Source organism: Suncus etruscus, chromosome 11 (assembly GCF_024139225.1).
Source record: "Suncus etruscus isolate mSunEtr1 chromosome 11, mSunEtr1.pri.cur, whole genome shotgun sequence".
Classification (NCBI taxonomy): Eukaryota; Metazoa; Chordata; class Mammalia; order Eulipotyphla; family Soricidae; genus Suncus; species Suncus etruscus.
The window spans coordinates 77248865-77266559 of NC_064858.1; the positions used below are offsets into that span (position 1 = coordinate 77248865).

A 17695-nucleotide genomic window follows, 5' to 3' on the forward strand; every position below is an offset into this window, starting at 1 on the left:
GAAGCAAGGGATTAAGAAGTAGCCAAAGAGCCAAGAGTAACTCCTGAGTGCCTCAAGGTGTGGCCCTTTCCCCCTCCCCCCAATAGACTTAAATACCAAATTGTGGAGGGGGTAGAGAGAGATTTGGGCCACACTCCCAGTGATGATCAAGGGATACTCCTTGCTTCATTTTCAAGATTACCCCTCGTGGTGCTGGGGGATCATATGAAGTGACATATGCCAAGGCAAGCGTTTTACCTCACTCCTTAAATACCATCTTAAGAAGAGTATGGGAAGGAGGTTATAGTCTCTTTTAGGGAGAGTGAATGGTTTCTGTGAGGAAATTAATGGAATCAAAAAAGAAAAGAGGATGAATAATAGTTTGTGACAAATTGTGGGTATCATATCAACTACTAGCTTGTCTTCTGTGGAAAAAAGTTAATAGTCATTGGTTGAAGAAACTATTAGGGAAAAAATTTACAGCTCAATTATTTTTGGAGAAAAAAATTACTCCTGGTGATGCTTGGGGGGTGGATCATATAGGGTGTCAGGGGTCAAACTCTGGTTGGCTGAATGCAAAGCAAATGCTCTTCCTGGTGTACTATTGCTAAAGCCCCAAAGAAGCATGCTTTGATGCCTATTTAGCCACCATTCATCATTAATGTCCCAGTTAGGGATTTCTGTCAGTCTCACTCCTACCGAGAAAGTCTCAGGCCAGGAGTAGAGCAAGAATTGGCCCACAATTGACAGGTAAATTAACTAAAGACTGAACTTCAGTTATAAGTCACGGAGACCTTTGGAACTACTTGTTTTGTTGTTGGTTTTGTGGGGAGAGGTTGGTTTTTGTTTGCTGTGGTGGTTCTGGTTTGGGGGGCCATACCTAGCTATTCTCAGGGCTATGCAATGCAGAATATGCAATGCCAGGGATTGAACCTGGGTCAGCCCGAGTTCTTGCTTCAAGCACCATCCCTGCTATACTATTTCTATAAGCCTTTGAAGCTGCTTATTATCACAGAATAACTTAAGTCTATGCTGACTGGTATACTCAGTGTTTACTAAGTTTTCTTTATGTTTGGAGAGTTTTGAAATAAATAACTTACATTTTCTATAAATTGAATATTGTATAAAACTTAATTTAAGTCTTTAAACTACTTTATTTACAGACCAATTTTGTTTTTGCTATATTTTATTTTGATTACACAGCACCTTTCCAGCTCTATTATCACTCTGGCCCCAAATATTCTTATTATTCAAATATTCTTTATTATTCAGTTTTGTTCTCAGTGGTTGTCTAACCAAGTTATCAGTTTGAGAAGTAAATCCACACATTTTTTTCAAATGTTTAATATTAAATTTCAGAAGTTCTAACTATAAAAAAAAAGAAGTAGCCAAAGGTCAACATCTTCTTCTCAACCAAATAAAACAATACAAACCTCCATGACAAACTGGCCAGAATACGTTCCTGTCATAGTGGAGCTCTGACCGGCAGCTAGGATCCCCACTGCCCAGATGTAGAGAGCGGCAGGCCCAAAATAGCACCCTAAAACAACTCCCTGAGAAAAAATAAGGAAAGATAGGTGTGTCATTGATTTGATTAGACAACATCCAAATCTGCATTTCTCTATAATCTTAATCCTCTACCTACACGTTAAAGAAGTTTTAAAAACTACACACACACACACACACACACACACACACACACACACACACATACACACACACAAATAAAAACTCTACACACTTCACAAATTACATTTCTTTATTTTATTTCTCTTCTGTGTTTTTGGGTCACACCTGGCAATGCTCAAGATTTACTCTTAACTCTGTGCTCAGGACCATATCCTGTATTGGGTTATTGAATTCAAGTCATCCACATGCAGGGAAAACACCTATTCCATTGTACCATCTCTGTGCCCCACCCCCTACATTTTTGCCACACTTGGAAGTGCTCAGGGTTTATTCCTGGCTTTGTGCTCAAAGATCTCTCCTGACAGTACTCAGAGCACCTAAACATAAAATTTCCCTATGTGTCCCCAAACATCATATGAATTCTTGGGTCTGAACTGTTTGGCTACATGAAAGGCAAGTGCCTCCTCCAATGTACTTTCACTCTGGCCTTACCAAATCACATTTTTTAATGCACTATTCTAAAAGATGCAAGTAAAGAAAAACAACCTGAGAATTAATAGATATATTTATACATGCTACATATATTTTTATTCTTGGAGGGTAACATAAAAATCAACACAAACGGTCTGAGGGGCCCCAATAAAGAACACATTCTTTAGTTACTCCAATTATTACCTGAACAATACACTATTTATAGAAGTTTGGAAATGATTGGTACAATTCATCTTTGATCCCCTATTTCCTCCAAGATAACAAAATACCTAATATTTAAATTTCTGAAATCAGTGACTGTACATGAGAAATATGCTCAAGTCAGCTCTTAAATGAACCCATACTAAGATCACCCATGATGCCAAGAACATTTATTTGGGAACAAAGATCACAAATGGAAACACACTTACCCCTTTATAAATGTCCACTGTCAGTGTGGAGTTATCTTCAGGAAAAAGGCCAGTATAGGGGCTGCTACTATTTCTACAGGCTTCAACCTGAAATATAAAACAATATAGGAATAACCTTGTTTTTATTATTTACTTAGCTGCACTTGGGATAAACTGAAATGCCTCATATATTTAAAGTATTAGTCACATGTCCAGGCATTAATTAAAAAAAATTAGCCCCTCCCCAAGCAGCAGCTGGTATGGCTCAGTTACTCCCTTGCATTAAATTCCCTGTGTAATTGATCAAGATTATGGTGGGGGGTGAAATGGAGGAGTGGGGTAGAGAGATGAAGAATGAACCCCTTGGATCTCCTGAATACCACTGATAGCTCCCAAAATTTTTTCCTTTTTATTTTTTGGGGAGCATACCCAGCAGTGCTAAGGGGTCACTCCATGCTTTGTGACCAGGGGTCATCCCTGGGAGCCAGGGATCGAAACCAGATTGACCATGTGCAAGGCAAATGCCCTACCTGCTGTGCTATTGCTCCAGTCTCCTACAATTTTTATAGTGGTGTGCTACTCTGTGTGTGTGTATTATGTGTGTACGTGTGTACGTGTGTGTGTGTGTGTGTGTGTGAGTAGTAGTAGTAGTAGTAGTAGTAGTAGTAGTAGTAGTAGTAGTAGTAGTAGTAGTAGTAGACGGAGGAAGAGGAGGAGGAAACAGGAGAAAGGAGGTGGTACACGGTACCAGAGGTTGAACTTAGGGTTTCACACATCAGGCATGTACTGTACCACTTGTGCCAGCTACTAAGCAGCAGAAACTTTTTTGTTTTATTTTTGTTTTGCAGCCACACCAGTGGTGGTCAAGGGTTAATCCTGACTCTTTTCTCAGGAATCACTTCTAGTGGTGCTTGGGGTCCATATGAAATGTTGGGGATAAAACCCAGAGTTGGCCATGTGCAAGGCAAGCAACATACCTGCTGTGCTATTGCTCAGGCCCAGAAACCTTTATTTTTGAAGTAAGGTCTGGACAAGAGTTCATCTTCACATCATACACAAATCACCTTTGGCATAGCTGGAGGTAAGAGACGGATAGACAACGCATGCCAAACTCAATGCCACACATTCTCTTCTTTCATAATTTCTCTATATGTCCTCAAACATCATAAAAATATTTCCAGCCATAATCAGAACCACCATCTTCCAATAAGTCATCAAACTGACCAATAAAAGGAAAGAGGAAGGGCAGCAACAATATGTTCCCTAGACCTTTTATAAAACATAAAGTGTCAGGGCTGGAGCAATAGCACAGTAGGTAGGTAAGGTATTTGCTTAGCATGTGGCTGACTGGAATTTGATCTCTAGCATCCCATATGGTCCCCTGTGCCTGGCAGGAGTAATTTCTGAGGTCAGAGCCAGGAGAAACAACAGCTGAGTGCCACCAGATGTGGCCCACCACCCTCAAAAAAGAAAAAACTATCATGTTTCTGTAGCCACCTAATGCAAATATGCAAGATGATACTACAGAGGAATAGGTACAGGTCAAAAAGAAGTTTCCTCGGGAGGAAGTGGGAATGGGGGGTGGACTGAAAATGTCCACAGATGTTCCCAGGGCAAAACTGGAAGAGTCTACAATGTCACTCAGCAACTCAGCATGCTGTTGGCATTGTTGTGAACAAGTATAGGGCAAGATTCTTGCCAAGAGAATCAATGCTTGTATTGAACACTTTAAGAGTTGAGACAGCTGTCTAAAATGAATAAGAAAAAGAAGCAGACAAATATAGAAGCCAAAGAGAAAAGTGCTTGCATGTTCTACCCAGAGAAGGGCACTTTGTAAGAACCAATGGAAAGAAATTGAGCTGCTGGGACCCTCTCCCAATGAATTCATGGCATGAGAATGTTTTGTTGTTATTGTCGTTTTTGCTTTTTGGGCCACACCCGGTGACGCTAAGGGGTTACTCCTGGCTATGTGCTCAGAAATCCCTCCTGGCTTGGGGGACCATATGGGACACCAGGGGATCGAACCACAGTCCGTCCTAGGTTAGTGCATGCAAGGCAAATGCCCTACTGCTTGCACTACCGCTCTGGCCCCGGCATGGGAGTTTTTTTAAAAATTATAAAACCGATAGAAAAGTGGGTGGGGAGTTTTCCTTGTGCACAGCTAACCCAGGTTTGATACCCAGCATCCCATTATAATCTCCAAAATCTGCCAGGAGTAACCCCTGAGCAGCACTGGGTGTGGCCCAAAAATTATAAGACCTCTGGACCATTAAAACTTTTTTACAGGAGCTAGAAAGATAGTACAACAGGTAAGACATTTGCCTTGCACCTGGCCAATCTAGATTTGACCCTAGCAGTCCATGTGGTTCCCTCTTCTTGCCAATAACATTACCTGAGCATAGAGTCAAGAGTAAATCCTGAGCACAGCCAGGTGTAGCCCAAAATCAAAAAATATTTTTACATAGAAATCCACAAACACTAGATCATTCAAAAAAAATAAAATAAAATAACAACAGGATTAGGGATAACATGGAGGTTAAGATGCATTTCTTTTTTTTCTTTTTTTTTTTTTCTTTTTTTTGGAGGGGACCACACCTGGTGATGCTCAGGGGTTACTCCTGGCTGTCTGCTCAGAAATAGCTCCTGGCAGGCACGGGGGACCATATGGGACACCGGGATTCGAACCAACCACCTTTGGTCCTGGATCGGCTGCTTGCAAGGCAAACACCGCTGTGCTATCTCTCCGGGCCCAAGATGCATTTCTAACATGCACCTAACCTGAATTAAATTTCTGGCACCACATGGTCCAAAGCATCACTGGGTGCTTCTCTGGAGACCTCAAGTACCACCACTGGTACTTAGGGGTGGTCCTGGAGGTCCTCAGCACTTGGGAAATTCCAGGTATTGAGGAATACTGCAGGGCCAAAGTGGCATTGTAGCGTTGGACCCCTACACTGAACTATTGGATGAGAATTTTCGATTTTTCCCAGTACCACTGGGAAACCAAAAACCAAAAAGGTGCTTGGAGAAGAAGGCTGTTAGGAAGACTTTGAACATAAGAGACTATACTAAATAGGGAGTCCTTACTGCAGGTGTCAAATTTTGTACATGGGAAACAAAATGGTGACTAAAACTATAAAGGCAATAAGGAACCAAGAAGACAGAGAATTCAAAATGAAAAACCGTCTTTCCTAACTAGTTTGTTTTCTGTTTGTTTACTCTTCATAATCTGTCCTTTTTAGCAAGGACTGGCCAGAGTGTTGGGAGTTAATAAGGAGAAAAAGGATGATAAAGAAAAAAATGGACATGGCTATGAATAACAGCATGGAGAAATTTTGAATCTGAGGTTAGTTAGCTCTCTTGTCGGCCCAGAACCTGCAAAAGATTTGTCCACGTTTAGGCAGTCCACAGACAGTGAACTCAAACTAGACAGCTTCAAGACTAAAAACCTATTTCTTTTTTCTTTTTTTTTAAAGACCTATTTTTTGTGAGTTTGAAGTCACTATAATTATCAACCCTGTTCCGTTCATCATATACTGTCTCTTTCACAGCCATATAAGACATGGTTTACTTACCACCTGCATGTTGCTTTTCTCAAAAAATGCTTCAGCAAAAACAGAGACAACGAAGACATTTATGATGAAGGATACAAAGAGAGCAATGCAGGATTCAATGAAGAAATACTTATTAGCTTCTCGAACTTCTTGCTTATTGGCTCGGTTTACTTGTCTGGACTAGAGAGATAGCAACAGTTAATTTTTGACCAGCTGAAATAAGTTTCTACATTAATTTGGAGTCAGCTAAAAATATAAGAGTACAAACAATTGATGAATCACAACGTGAGAGTCACCAACACCCTAGCTAACTAAGACATTGCAACTCCCAAAAGGGAACAGTGGTGAAGTGATGACTAAGTTCTCAGTTATTGTAGCTAGAAAACTATTGCCCTCCATTCTCTGACCCTCAAACAACCCGATTTCACTTCTAAAAGGTCTAAGGCAGGGGTCTCAAACTCGCAGGCCACGGGCCATTTGCAGCCCTCCATACAACACTTTGTGGCTCACAGCCGGCCTTCAAATATCGCAGTATTCGCGATTACTCACTTACCGAATAATCACAATAAAAATCGCATTAGTAAGAAAAAAATCGCATTAAACATTCGCATACCCCGAGCAGTTCCGTTCGGGGTATGCAAATGTTTAATGCAATTTTTTGCGATTTTTTTCTTACTAATACGATTATTTATTGCAAATATTCGGTAAGCGAAATCCCTTATGCATCCCTGCCTCACCCCGACTTTGCCTCCTGCAGCCCCCAGGTAAATTGAGTTTGAGACCCCTGGTCTAAGGCTTTAATCGTCAGTCTCTAAAGTCTCCCACTAAGTTGTTGTATAAGATTGACTGAAAAGAGCTGGCTGTGTTCCCTCATGATAGACAAGTTCATCTAGTTTTTGTGACTAAAGTACAAGAGATATGGTGCGCAGTGATTTAGGAGTCAGCATTACGTTAGACAGCCTTTTCTTAACTTTCTGCTCTACCACCAGCTAGGTGATTTTTAAAATATGCTCCAGCAAAAAGTAAAACAAGTGAGGACATTTTGATGAGGACAGAGTTACTTAAGACTCAACACTGGCTTTTCAGACATCCTTGTTTATTGCTCAACTTTACTGTCTGGACCTTCCAGACCATTTATGAAGAATGATACTTAGCTTCTCTTCAGATAAATCACTTATTGCTATAAGTAAGTAAATCAGAGTCCAAATGTTTTTAGTCCATAAATATCCAACCATTGGAAAAAACTTGTTCTTCCAAAGAGCTAACAGTTTCTAAACTAAGAGTGTGTCCCTTGTCACACTCTTAAAGGTCAAGATCCCATGAATTCTCAGGAAGTCACTGAGTTGGGCTCACCTTGACTAAAGCAGAATGCAGGTACATGTTGTGTGGCATAATGACAGCTCCCACGATGCCCACAGCCTGCTCAATCTGTGGGGTTTTACATCCTGAACAAGATGGCACAAACATGCCCGTCAGTACTTCACGCTGGTCGGGTTTCACTGTAATATACTATCCACCAACATAACAACTATTAGTTATAACAGGAATAGGAAACAGGAGAAATAACAAGCAGCATCCTTAAAATATATAAAATAAGGTCCTTTACTCCTTACAACCATCTTCACCATAAGTAAAATAATGAATATAAAACTATGGTTAAAAAAGCAATATAAGTGGGTCTGTAATCTTGGTGGACAATACAGAGGTCTCTGTGTTCGCTGTAAGGGCAGACCAACAAGATAATTGTCCTACTTTTGAATGAACTGTCTTTACTAGAGGCTGTTCTTCCAGTTGTCAAGGATAAACTGGTAACTGGAGTGAGACAGTAGGGACACAGTATATTCAGGAATCAGGTTGGGGCTCCTAAAGGACTTGGCTTGTGTTGTGACCACTGAGAGATGAATACAGATCTTTGGTAATCTGATGGCTGTGAGAAAAAGAAAAAAAAAGCAATATAAGGAGCTAACTGCCAGATGCCAGTGGATTCAGGACTGCAGTAACATATTTATGCAAACTAGATAGACTCTAATTAGAATTCTTTTTTTTTTTTTTTTTTTTTTTTTTGGTTTTTGGGTCACATCCAGCAGTGCTCAGGGGTTACTCCTAGCTCTGTACTCAGAAATCGCTCCTGGCAGGTGGCTCGGAGGATTAAAATGGGATGCTGAGATTCGAACCACTGTCCTGCATGCAACGCAAACACCTTACCTCCATGCTATCTCTACGGTCCTCTAATTAGAATTCTAAAAAAGTAAATTGGCTACAAAAGACCTTATTTGTTATTGGCTTCACAATAATTTCTGTGAGACACACCCAGATATAGTCTACTATTTGGGGGATGGAGGGCTGGACAAGGCCAAACACTCCTACTGGTGATCAGGGACTATTCCTGGCTCTGGGCTCAGGAATAATGCTAAGAGAACTAAATGCAGTGCCCGGGTTTAAACAGGGTCAGCAAAGTGGCTACATGCAAGGTAAGTGCTTTATTCTTGTTGTCTCTTTAGCCCTCGAGTTAATTCTATTAAAACAAAAATCTTGATTATTCACATGTATACTATTTCTGTTCACAGTGTTATCTAAAATTCACTGGTGTCTGCCACTAGCATATACTACAATATTCATACATCTCATATGCTTGTTTGTTTGTTTTTTTGGTTTTTGGGTCACACCTGAAGGCGCTCAGGGTTACTCCTGGCAGGCTCAGGGGACCATATGAGGTGCCGGGATTCGAACCATCATCTGTCTTGGATTGGCTGCATGCAAGGCAAACACCCTACCACAGTGCTATCTCTCTGGTATAATATATATATATATATATATATATATATATATATATATATATATATTTTTTTTTTTTTTTGGTTTTTGGGTCACACCAGGCAGCGCTCAGGGGTTACTCCTGGCTCCACGCTCAGAAATCGCTCCTGGCAGGCATGGGGGACCATGTGGGATGCCGGAATTTGAACCAATGACCTTCTGCATGAAAGGCAAACGCTTTACCTCCATGCTATCTCTCCAGCCCCTAGATATATTTTTATTTAATTTTTGCTGGGCATCAAACCCAGGACCTCACAAAGGCAACACTCTCTACAGTTGAGCCACATCCCCAGTAATATATATATATACACATATATATATACATATATAATATATATATATATTTAAAAGTCAGCCAGGCCAATATACAGAAATCAAAGTATTAATAACCAAAACACAAAAAATGCTTATTACTAGACAAAAAATCCTAGACATGTCCAGGGTAGGACACTAACTATGGTTCAATGTTGCAATATGGGGAAAGTTGAAGTTACTGTTAGCATAAACTAAGACAACAAAAGCAGGATTATTCTAAATGAATAACCCTGAACCCCCTTTTGCCCTTCTCTTGAAGGCTGGCTATTCATTCTGTGGTTAGAACATTTTAGGCCAGCTGGAACCAGAAAGTAAAATTTAAAGAAATCCTACAAAATCTAGTTCTTTATATTTTTTTAACCTTGGGATCACTGCAGACAGAACTTCCTGCAAAGAAGTGTATAATATGGTGATCATAATCTTCCAAAATTGGCTGAGGGCTGAATTTGATTTTTGTTAACATAAGATATAGACACAATAACAGCATTATACTTTCTCTTATAATAAAGAGCAAAAAAAAAATGTTTGTTTTTAAAAGCTATAAATATCCTGAAATACTTGCCTCATAGCCAAATGTCAGGGCCATAACAGTGATGAGAAAGCCAAAAAAGGCTTCCAGCTTCCGCAAGCCTAAAGTGGAAAATGTAACAGTGAACTCAGAGAAGCAAAATTTCCCACTAATCACCTGATTGAAAATGGTGCCCTTGGTCATTCCCCCCATTCCCACTCTCCTTACCATATTTGTCCAAAAAGAGAAATACAAAAGTATCTGCAATGGTGATAAGAACTCCACCCCACAAAGGAATCCTAGTTCAGAAATAAAAAAATGGAAATTTTTTTTAAAGAGGAAACAAATATTTCTTCCCAACAACTCTTCAGATATACAGCACTTATAGGAACAATGGCAGAAAGCAAAAAGTTGAATATGGGGCCAAAGCAACAATTCCAACTGTGGTGGTCTATGTCAAACTAGGATTTAATACTGAAAAGTATGAGTCATGCTTCTCAAGGAAATCACTATTAGCATACAAATAAATAGTTATAATATACAAAGCCACAGACTGGGAAACAGAACTATGGAAACCCAATGTGATAACATAGGAAGTTTAAAGTCTATGTCTCTCAGGGAAGAAGAAATTAACTACAGAAAAAAATCATAGAAGAAATAACTTGTGTTGAATATTGAAAATTGAAAATGAGTGTCATGTTCTTATTTTTACAATTGCTTTGAAGTTTGCAAAACATTCCTCACCTTCCAACAGACAGGAGATTGATGGCAATGGCTGAGCCGATGACTTCTTGCATATCTGAGCCAATGATAGCTGTCTCAACCATTAACCACAGGATAATTCGTGGCACCTACATACCAAATAGCAGAAAGAAATGATTCGAATTATTCATTTCAATGAAATTTTTCTCAATAGTTTAGAATTACCATTTTGGCACCTATGCACAAACAATCCTTTATGAGCCTCCAAACTTGGTTTTACCTAGCCCATCAATGCAATGTCCCAAAGTCTATTGAGCCAAGTCAGATGTCCATATGGTGGTCCCCCAAGCCAGGAGCAATTTCTGAGCACATAGCCAGGAGTACGTCACCAGGTATGGTCCAAAAACAAACAAACAAAAAAACCCATCCTTAAACTAATTAATACTCTATTTCCTACTTAAAAACAATTCCAGAGTTCTAGGAGAAAGTAACGTTTTGCTAACATGATCAAAATAGTAAGGAGGACAGAGTTCCTTAGTACTGAGGATAAGTAAGGCTTTTGCCTTGTATGCAGTCTACCCCAGTTTGATTTCTGACATCATGCCCAATCCCCATCCCCAAAAACTGCTGGGAATGACATTAGCACAGAGCCAGGAAGGGGGAAAAAATAGACACACACATACCTTCAAAAATAAAATAAAATAAAGATTGTCTCAACAAGATAAGAATTGAAGGGACTTTTCCTCAAAATAATCAAAGCCATTTACCATAAGCTCATGACAAGCATTTTACTGAAAGCCTTTCCTCTAAGATCTGGCACAGGACAAGATTTTCACCTCTCAAACTTCTAATTCAGTACAGTACTGGAAATACTTGTCATAGCAATTAGACAAGAAAAAGATATCAGGGGTATAGAGATAGGAAAGGAAGAAGTCAAGCTCTCCATGTTTGTAGATGACATGATACTGTATCTAGAAAATTCTAAAGAATACAAAAAAACTCTATTTACTATACTATATACAATAGCCTACTACCATACTATTTTACTATACTATTACAGTAGCCTATTTACTATACTATTTACAATAGCCAGAATCTGGAAACAATCCACATGTCGAGAACAGATGAGTGGCTAAAGAAACTAGGGTACATCCACACAATGAAATACTATGCAGCCGTTATGGAAAGTGAAGTAATAAAATTTGTTTACACAGGTATAGATATGGAGTATTATGCTGATTGAAATAAGTCAGAGGGAGAAGAATAGACATAGAATAATATCACTAATTTATAAAATATAAGAAAAATAAAAGATAGTGTGGTAATAATATCCAGAGACAATAGAGAGGAGGGCCAGGAGGACCAGTCCATGGTAGGGAGCTTGCCACAAACAGTAGAGCAGTGCATTTAGGGCAGAGAAGGGACCACAATAACTATGCTAGTTAGAATTGATCACTCTGGACAATAACTGGGTGTTGGATAGAGATAATTTTATATATTCAGTACACTCTCCATTAACAATAGTGGTTACAACATCTAAAATTTTAGAAAATATAAAGGGGAGGGAGGGAGGGGGAGAGAGAGAGAGAGAGAGAGAGAGAGAGAGAGAGAGAGAGAGAGAGAGAGAGAGAGAGAGAGAGGTGCTTGTCCTAGAAGCAAGCAGAGAAGAGGCTGGGAGGAAAACTGGGGACGTCCATTGGTGGTGGGAAATGTTCATGGATGAACATTCTAAGACTAAAACTCAATCATGAACAACTTTGTAATCATGGTGTTTAAATAAAAGGAAAAAATTAACAATGCTAATTAAAAAATAGAGAATGTGTGTATGTATGTATACATGTATGTTAAGTGAAATAGGACAGAGGGAATAGAACAAAAAATGGAATGATCTCACTCATCTGTGACAAATAAAAAAACAAAGCAAGGAAACTAACAGTATTAAACTATGACAAACCCTTGGTCTTGGATTACAGAACTGAAATTACCGAGCAGTGAGGGGAGAAATTAAAAGGCAGACCAGAAGTAACATACCGACAATGGTGGAATTTATTGGGTACTTTGGTGGTGGTAGGTATTATGGTATTGTACAACAGTATATAAACATTAACACAACTTAAATACATTACAACAATAGTTTTTAATTAAGATATAATAGAGAATAGAATAGAAGAAAATTTCTAATCTTGCAAGAGACAAACATGAAAAGATCAAAGATTATTTTTGTTTTTGATTTGAACTACTCTGGACAATGCTCAGGGGTTACTCCTGCCTCTGCACTCAGGAATTACTCTTCCAAGGCTCAGAGGACCATATGGGGTACCAGGGGTTGAACTTGAGTTGGCCACATGCAATGCAAGCACTCTACTCCCGTGTTATCAGTCCAACCCCAAGATCAAGAATATTAAGTATCACAATGAATGGTTCCCCAAAAGAAGAGTGGTCACCCCCAGTGCAATTATATGCAAGTGAAAAGTGACAAATATGAGAAAAGACTTGGGAGAAGAAGCTGGACTCAGGGTACTTAAAAAAATAGGAAATTAAGTTAAAACAAAAAAATCCAAATGAAGCACCCACTTAGTTAATGCACAAAGGCCAGAAGCAAAAACCCTCTCAGTACAGACAACAACAACAAAAAAAAAAACAACAAACATGTGAAACTATAGGTAAGAATTACTTCTAAAGGGCCGGAGAGATAGCATGGAGGTAAGGCATTTGCTTTTCATGCAGAAGGTCATCAGTTCGAATCCCGGTGTCCTATATGGTCCCCCGTGCCTGCCAGAAGTGATTTCTGAGCATGGAGCCAGGAGTAACCCTTGAACACTGCCGGGTGTGATCCAAAAACCACACACACACACACATACACAAGAATTACTTCTAAAATAAATACTCTTTCTTTTAATAAAGCTGTCTAAAATTGTGTTTCACATCGTTCACTCGCTTTTCCTCATTGTTTTCTCTTATTTTCTCGTCATTCCAACTTTTTGAAGAAACCCTCATTATAATTCTGTCAAAGTCCTTTTGTGTAGCCCACTAGCTCTGCATGCAATGCTTTAATAAAAATTAAAAGCAATGTTAACTTTTACAAGTTTGTGGTTTTGTGTGTGTGTGTGTGTGTGTGTGTGTGTGTGTGTGTGTGTGGTTTTTGGGTCACACCCGGCAGTGCTCAGGGGTTATTCCTGGTTCCAGGCTCAGAAATTGCTCCTGGCAGGCACGGGGGACCATATGGGACACCGGGATTCGAACCGATGACCTCCTGCATGATAGGCAAACGCCTTACCTCCATGCTATCTCTCCGGCCCCAAGTTTGTGGATTTTATTTACTTTAGTATGCTATAAAAGCTAAAAGGAATTCTGACATTTGTTCTAGTAATAAAATTTATATTACTGGATGTAAAAATACCAACAAAAATTCAAATATTCTGAACATATAACTTAAAAGGAAAAAGATTCTTTTTCAAAGTGATGACAAAATCAAACAAAAAGAAAACATGTAGGGGCTGAATAGATAGCTAGCGGTAGGGCATTTGCCTTGCATGCAACCGATCCAGGATAAACGGTGGTTCGAATCTCAGCACCCCATATGGTCCCCTGAGCCAGGAGCAATTTCTGAGCACAGAGTCATGAGTAACTTCTGAGCCCCACTGGGTGTGATTCAAAAACCAAAATCAACAACAACAACAACATGTAGAGGACTGCATGGTGGAGTGATAAGGATATAAAAATAAAAGTGCTTAGAGAGAATACTTCCTGTTCCTCCATGGTCTGGGTTCTGCAGGAACCCATGCAGGAAGGTAGAGTAAAGAAAAATATTTGTTCAAACTTTTCTAGAGAACCATTCTGGGTAAAATAAAAATCAAATTTAATGGCTTATTTTTGGGTTTGAGGGCTACAGTCAGCAGCTCTCAGGAGCTACTCCTGGCCAAGGGCCTGAGGTCACTTCCAATAGTGTTTAAGAAACCATTTAGTGTTAGGTCTCTAATGCAGGGCTTCTGCTTATAAAGCTTTCACACCAGCCATTGAACTATCCACAGTGCCTCAAATTAAGATTTTTCTTGGGAGGTGTGTGTGTGGGAGGAAAGCGAAGGGGGATGGGGCCACACCTGGCTCTGTGCTCAGGGATTACTCTTGACTCCTAGTGGTACTCAGGAGACCAAGATGATATGATTCCAGATATCAAAGTGGGGTTAACACAGACAATCGACACATTAATCTCTGTACTATCTACCTATCCCCTCAAATCTTGCTAAAGGATTAGAAAAATAAGGCTTGACAGCAAGATCTACGGAATACCCATTGGGACTCTACAGGGTCACTAACTCCCAAGTCTTCTCTATTTCAAAAACAGTGAGGCAGCACAGATTGACAGACACTCAGATTCTGATAAAATGATTGACAAAATAATATCACAGATTGCTTACCTTGGGATACTGACGATGACACACTTCAGCGAGATGCAGCCCAGTGACCACTCCCAGTCTGGCAGCAAGACGCTGGAGTAGGAGCCCCACGATGGTGGCCAATAAAAGAACCCAAAGCAACTAAAGAAAAGCAAAATCCCACCAAGCACTCATTAGACAAGTGTTTTGTTTGACTGCTGGACAATGTGATGGGAAACATTATATGGAAGGATCAAATGACCCAACCTCTGCATCAGATTCTATCAGGACCGCTTAGGTTACTTTGTGCCTTTATGAATCTTAGTTTCTCTCATCTGCAGTTTTTCCATATTCAAGGTAATAATGTGATAAAATAATGTGATAAAAAAGCAAATGAGGGGCCGGGCGGTGGCGCTGGAGGTAAGGTGCCTGCCTTGCCTGCGCTAGCCTAGGACGGACCTCGGTTCGATCCCCCGGCGTCCCATATGGTCCCCCAAGAAGCCAGGAGCAACTTCTGAGCGCATAGCCAGGAGTAACCCCTGAGCATCACAGGGTGTGGCCCAAAAACCAAAAAAAAAAAAAGCAAATGAGAGGGGCCGGGCGGTGGCGCTGAAGGTAAGGTGCCTGCCTTGCCTGCGCTAGCCTTGGACGGACCGCGGTTCGATCCCCCGGTGTCCCATATGGTCCCCCAAGCCAGGAGCAACTTCTGAGCACATAGTCAGGAGTAACCCCTGAGCGTTACCGGGTGTGGCCCAAAAACCCAAAAAAAAAAAAAAAAAAAAAAAGCAAATGAGAAAGTACTTTTCACCAAAGTGTCCCTGTCAATAAAGCATCTACAGGAAAAGAAAGGGATAGGTGAGAGGAGTGTTGTAGATGTTCAGAGGGACTGGAGTAGGACCAGATGCTCACCTTAAATCCAGCCACTGCTCCAGACTGCAAATCAGACTCGATATTTCCTGGATCCAAGTAGGCAATACTCATAAGAAAGCCTGGTCCCGTGAAAGCCCAGAGCTTACGAAAACTAAAGCAAGAGTACTAGAAAAGAAAGAAAAAGAGAATAAATAGATGAACACACCCATAGTCTGATTTAACTTATTATTTTAATCACATATATAGCAATAATATCAGCTTTACAAAAGCAGAGGTAATGTGTAAATCCAAGTTTTTACTTCCTCTTTACCCACTTCTTACCCATAAATTGCCTACATCTCTGTTCAAAAGCCAGCCCTTCTCTTTACTGCTCTTTCCATCAGTCTCTCATTGAAAAACTAGAGGAAGAGTATCAGTATGTCTGTGTACAGCACTATCCAAACAGGATTAAAAAAACAAACAAACAAACAAAAAATAACTACCTAACAAAAGGAAAATAGGGGCCAGAGTGGTGGCGCAAGCAGTAGGGAGTCTGTCTTGCCCTTGCAAACCTAGGACGGACTGCGATTCAATTCTACGACGTCCCATATAGTCCCCCAAGCCAGGAGCAATTTTCTAAGTGTATAGTCAAGAGTAACCTATGAGCATCACTGGATATGGCCAAAAAATATTAATAAAGGAAGGAAGAAGGAAGAAGGAAGGAAGGAAGGAAGGAAGGAAGGAAGGAAGGAAGGAAGGAAGGAAGGAAGGAAGGAAGGAAGGAAGGAAGGAAGGAAGGAAGGAAGGAAGGAAGGAAGGGAGGGAAATCAAAGGGCCGGAGCGATAGCACAGCAAGCAGCCAACCCAGGAATGACCTGAGTTCGATCTCCAGCATCCCATATGGTCCCCAAGCCAGAAGTGATTTCTGAGCGCATAGCCAGGAGTAACCCCTGAGTGTCACCAGGTGTGGCCCAAAAACCAAAAAAGAAAAAAGAAAGTAAAAGAAGGGGCTATAGCGATAGTACAGTAGGTAGGATGTTTGCTTTGAATGCATCCCTGTCATCCTACATGGTTCCCCCAACCCAAGCCTGTCAGGAGTTGTTTCTGAATGCAGACCAGGAATAACCTGACTGCTACTGCATGTGGTCCAAACCAAGTAGGATGTTTGCTCTGCATTGGCTGATCTAGATTTGATCCCTGGCATCCCATATGGTTCTCCAAGTCTGTCCTGAGTGATTTCTGAATGCAGAGCCAGAATTAATGCCTAGACATAGTTAGGTGAGGCCCAAAAAACAAAACAAAAAGCAACAAAACAAAACAAAAAAGGAACATAAAACACATACTTTTTTTCAGATTTTCAAGGGTGCCAGGAATTGAACCCAGGGTTCACACGTAAAAAAAAAACAGGATTTCCTTATTTTGAAGACAGAAGTTTGTCTTCAAATATTATTAAGGGGACCGGAGAGATAGCATGGAGGTAAGGCATTTGCCTTTCATGCAGAAGGTCGTTGGTTCGAATCCTGGCATCCCATATGGTCCCCTTGCCTGCCGGGGGTGATTTCTGAGCAAAGAGCCAGGAGTAACTCCTGAGCACTGCTGGATGTGACCCAAAAAAAACCCAAAATATTATTAACAATCAGTCTGAGATGGGAGCTTTTATAGAGGTAGGGCTTTTGCCTTGCATGCAGTCAGCTGAACTGGGTTCGATTTCTGATATCCCATATGGTTCTCTGAGCACCAAATGTAGTGATTTTTGAGTACAGAGCCAGGAGTAACCCATGAGATTCTCCAGGTTTGGCCCCAAAACAAAACAAAACAAAAAATCACTCTGAGGTATTAATCTTGTATTGTTTTGCTGATTTCACTATTAGATTTCCCCTAGAAAATAAGGTTTTCTCCAAGAACTTCTCACTAACCTCCTCCTCAGGAATGGGGATTTTCTCATCAAAGTAGGTGGTGAAGGGCTCGTCTGCATGCCGGTTGGACTGAGGAATAGAAGAGATGCTGTAGGCTGTGTTGATGGCTCCAAGACTGGCACAGTCCCCATGATCTCCAGAAGCATCATCTTAATGAAGATTTCAAGAAAAA

The 17695-nt window shown here is 40.4% G+C and overlaps 2 protein-coding genes and 1 non-coding gene across 3 annotated transcripts in view; 2 read left to right on the forward strand and 1 right to left on the reverse strand.

Moving 5' to 3' along the window:
- SLC4A8 (solute carrier family 4 member 8) overlaps nt 1–17695 on the forward strand; it is an 829308-nt gene that overhangs the window by 177234 nt on the left and 634379 nt on the right. The gene's annotated exons all lie outside the window — the stretch shown is intronic.
- The window catches only part of SLC11A2 (solute carrier family 11 member 2), a 54245-nt gene that overhangs the window by 25893 nt on the left and 10657 nt on the right, over nt 1–17695 (reverse strand). Inside the window, exons 3-12 of the mRNA XM_049783399.1 lie at nt 17524–17672; nt 15668–15793; nt 14801–14920; nt 10425–10531; nt 9909–9979; nt 9735–9802; nt 7397–7552; nt 6065–6223; nt 2511–2597; nt 1413–1532 (exon numbers count right to left, since the gene is read on the reverse strand). Of these exons, the coding sequence (XP_049639356.1) occupies nt 1413–1532; nt 2511–2597; nt 6065–6223; nt 7397–7552; nt 9735–9802; nt 9909–9979; nt 10425–10531; nt 14801–14920; nt 15668–15793; nt 17524–17672 (1163 nt within the window). The remainder of the gene's footprint in view (nt 1–1412; nt 1533–2510; nt 2598–6064; nt 6224–7396; nt 7553–9734; nt 9803–9908; nt 9980–10424; nt 10532–14800; nt 14921–15667; nt 15794–17523; nt 17673–17695) is intronic.
- Nucleotides 7667–7972, forward strand: LOC126023300 (small nucleolar RNA U85). Its single transcript, XR_007500473.1, has one exon. It is a non-coding gene; the product is annotated as a small nucleolar RNA U85 (small nucleolar RNA).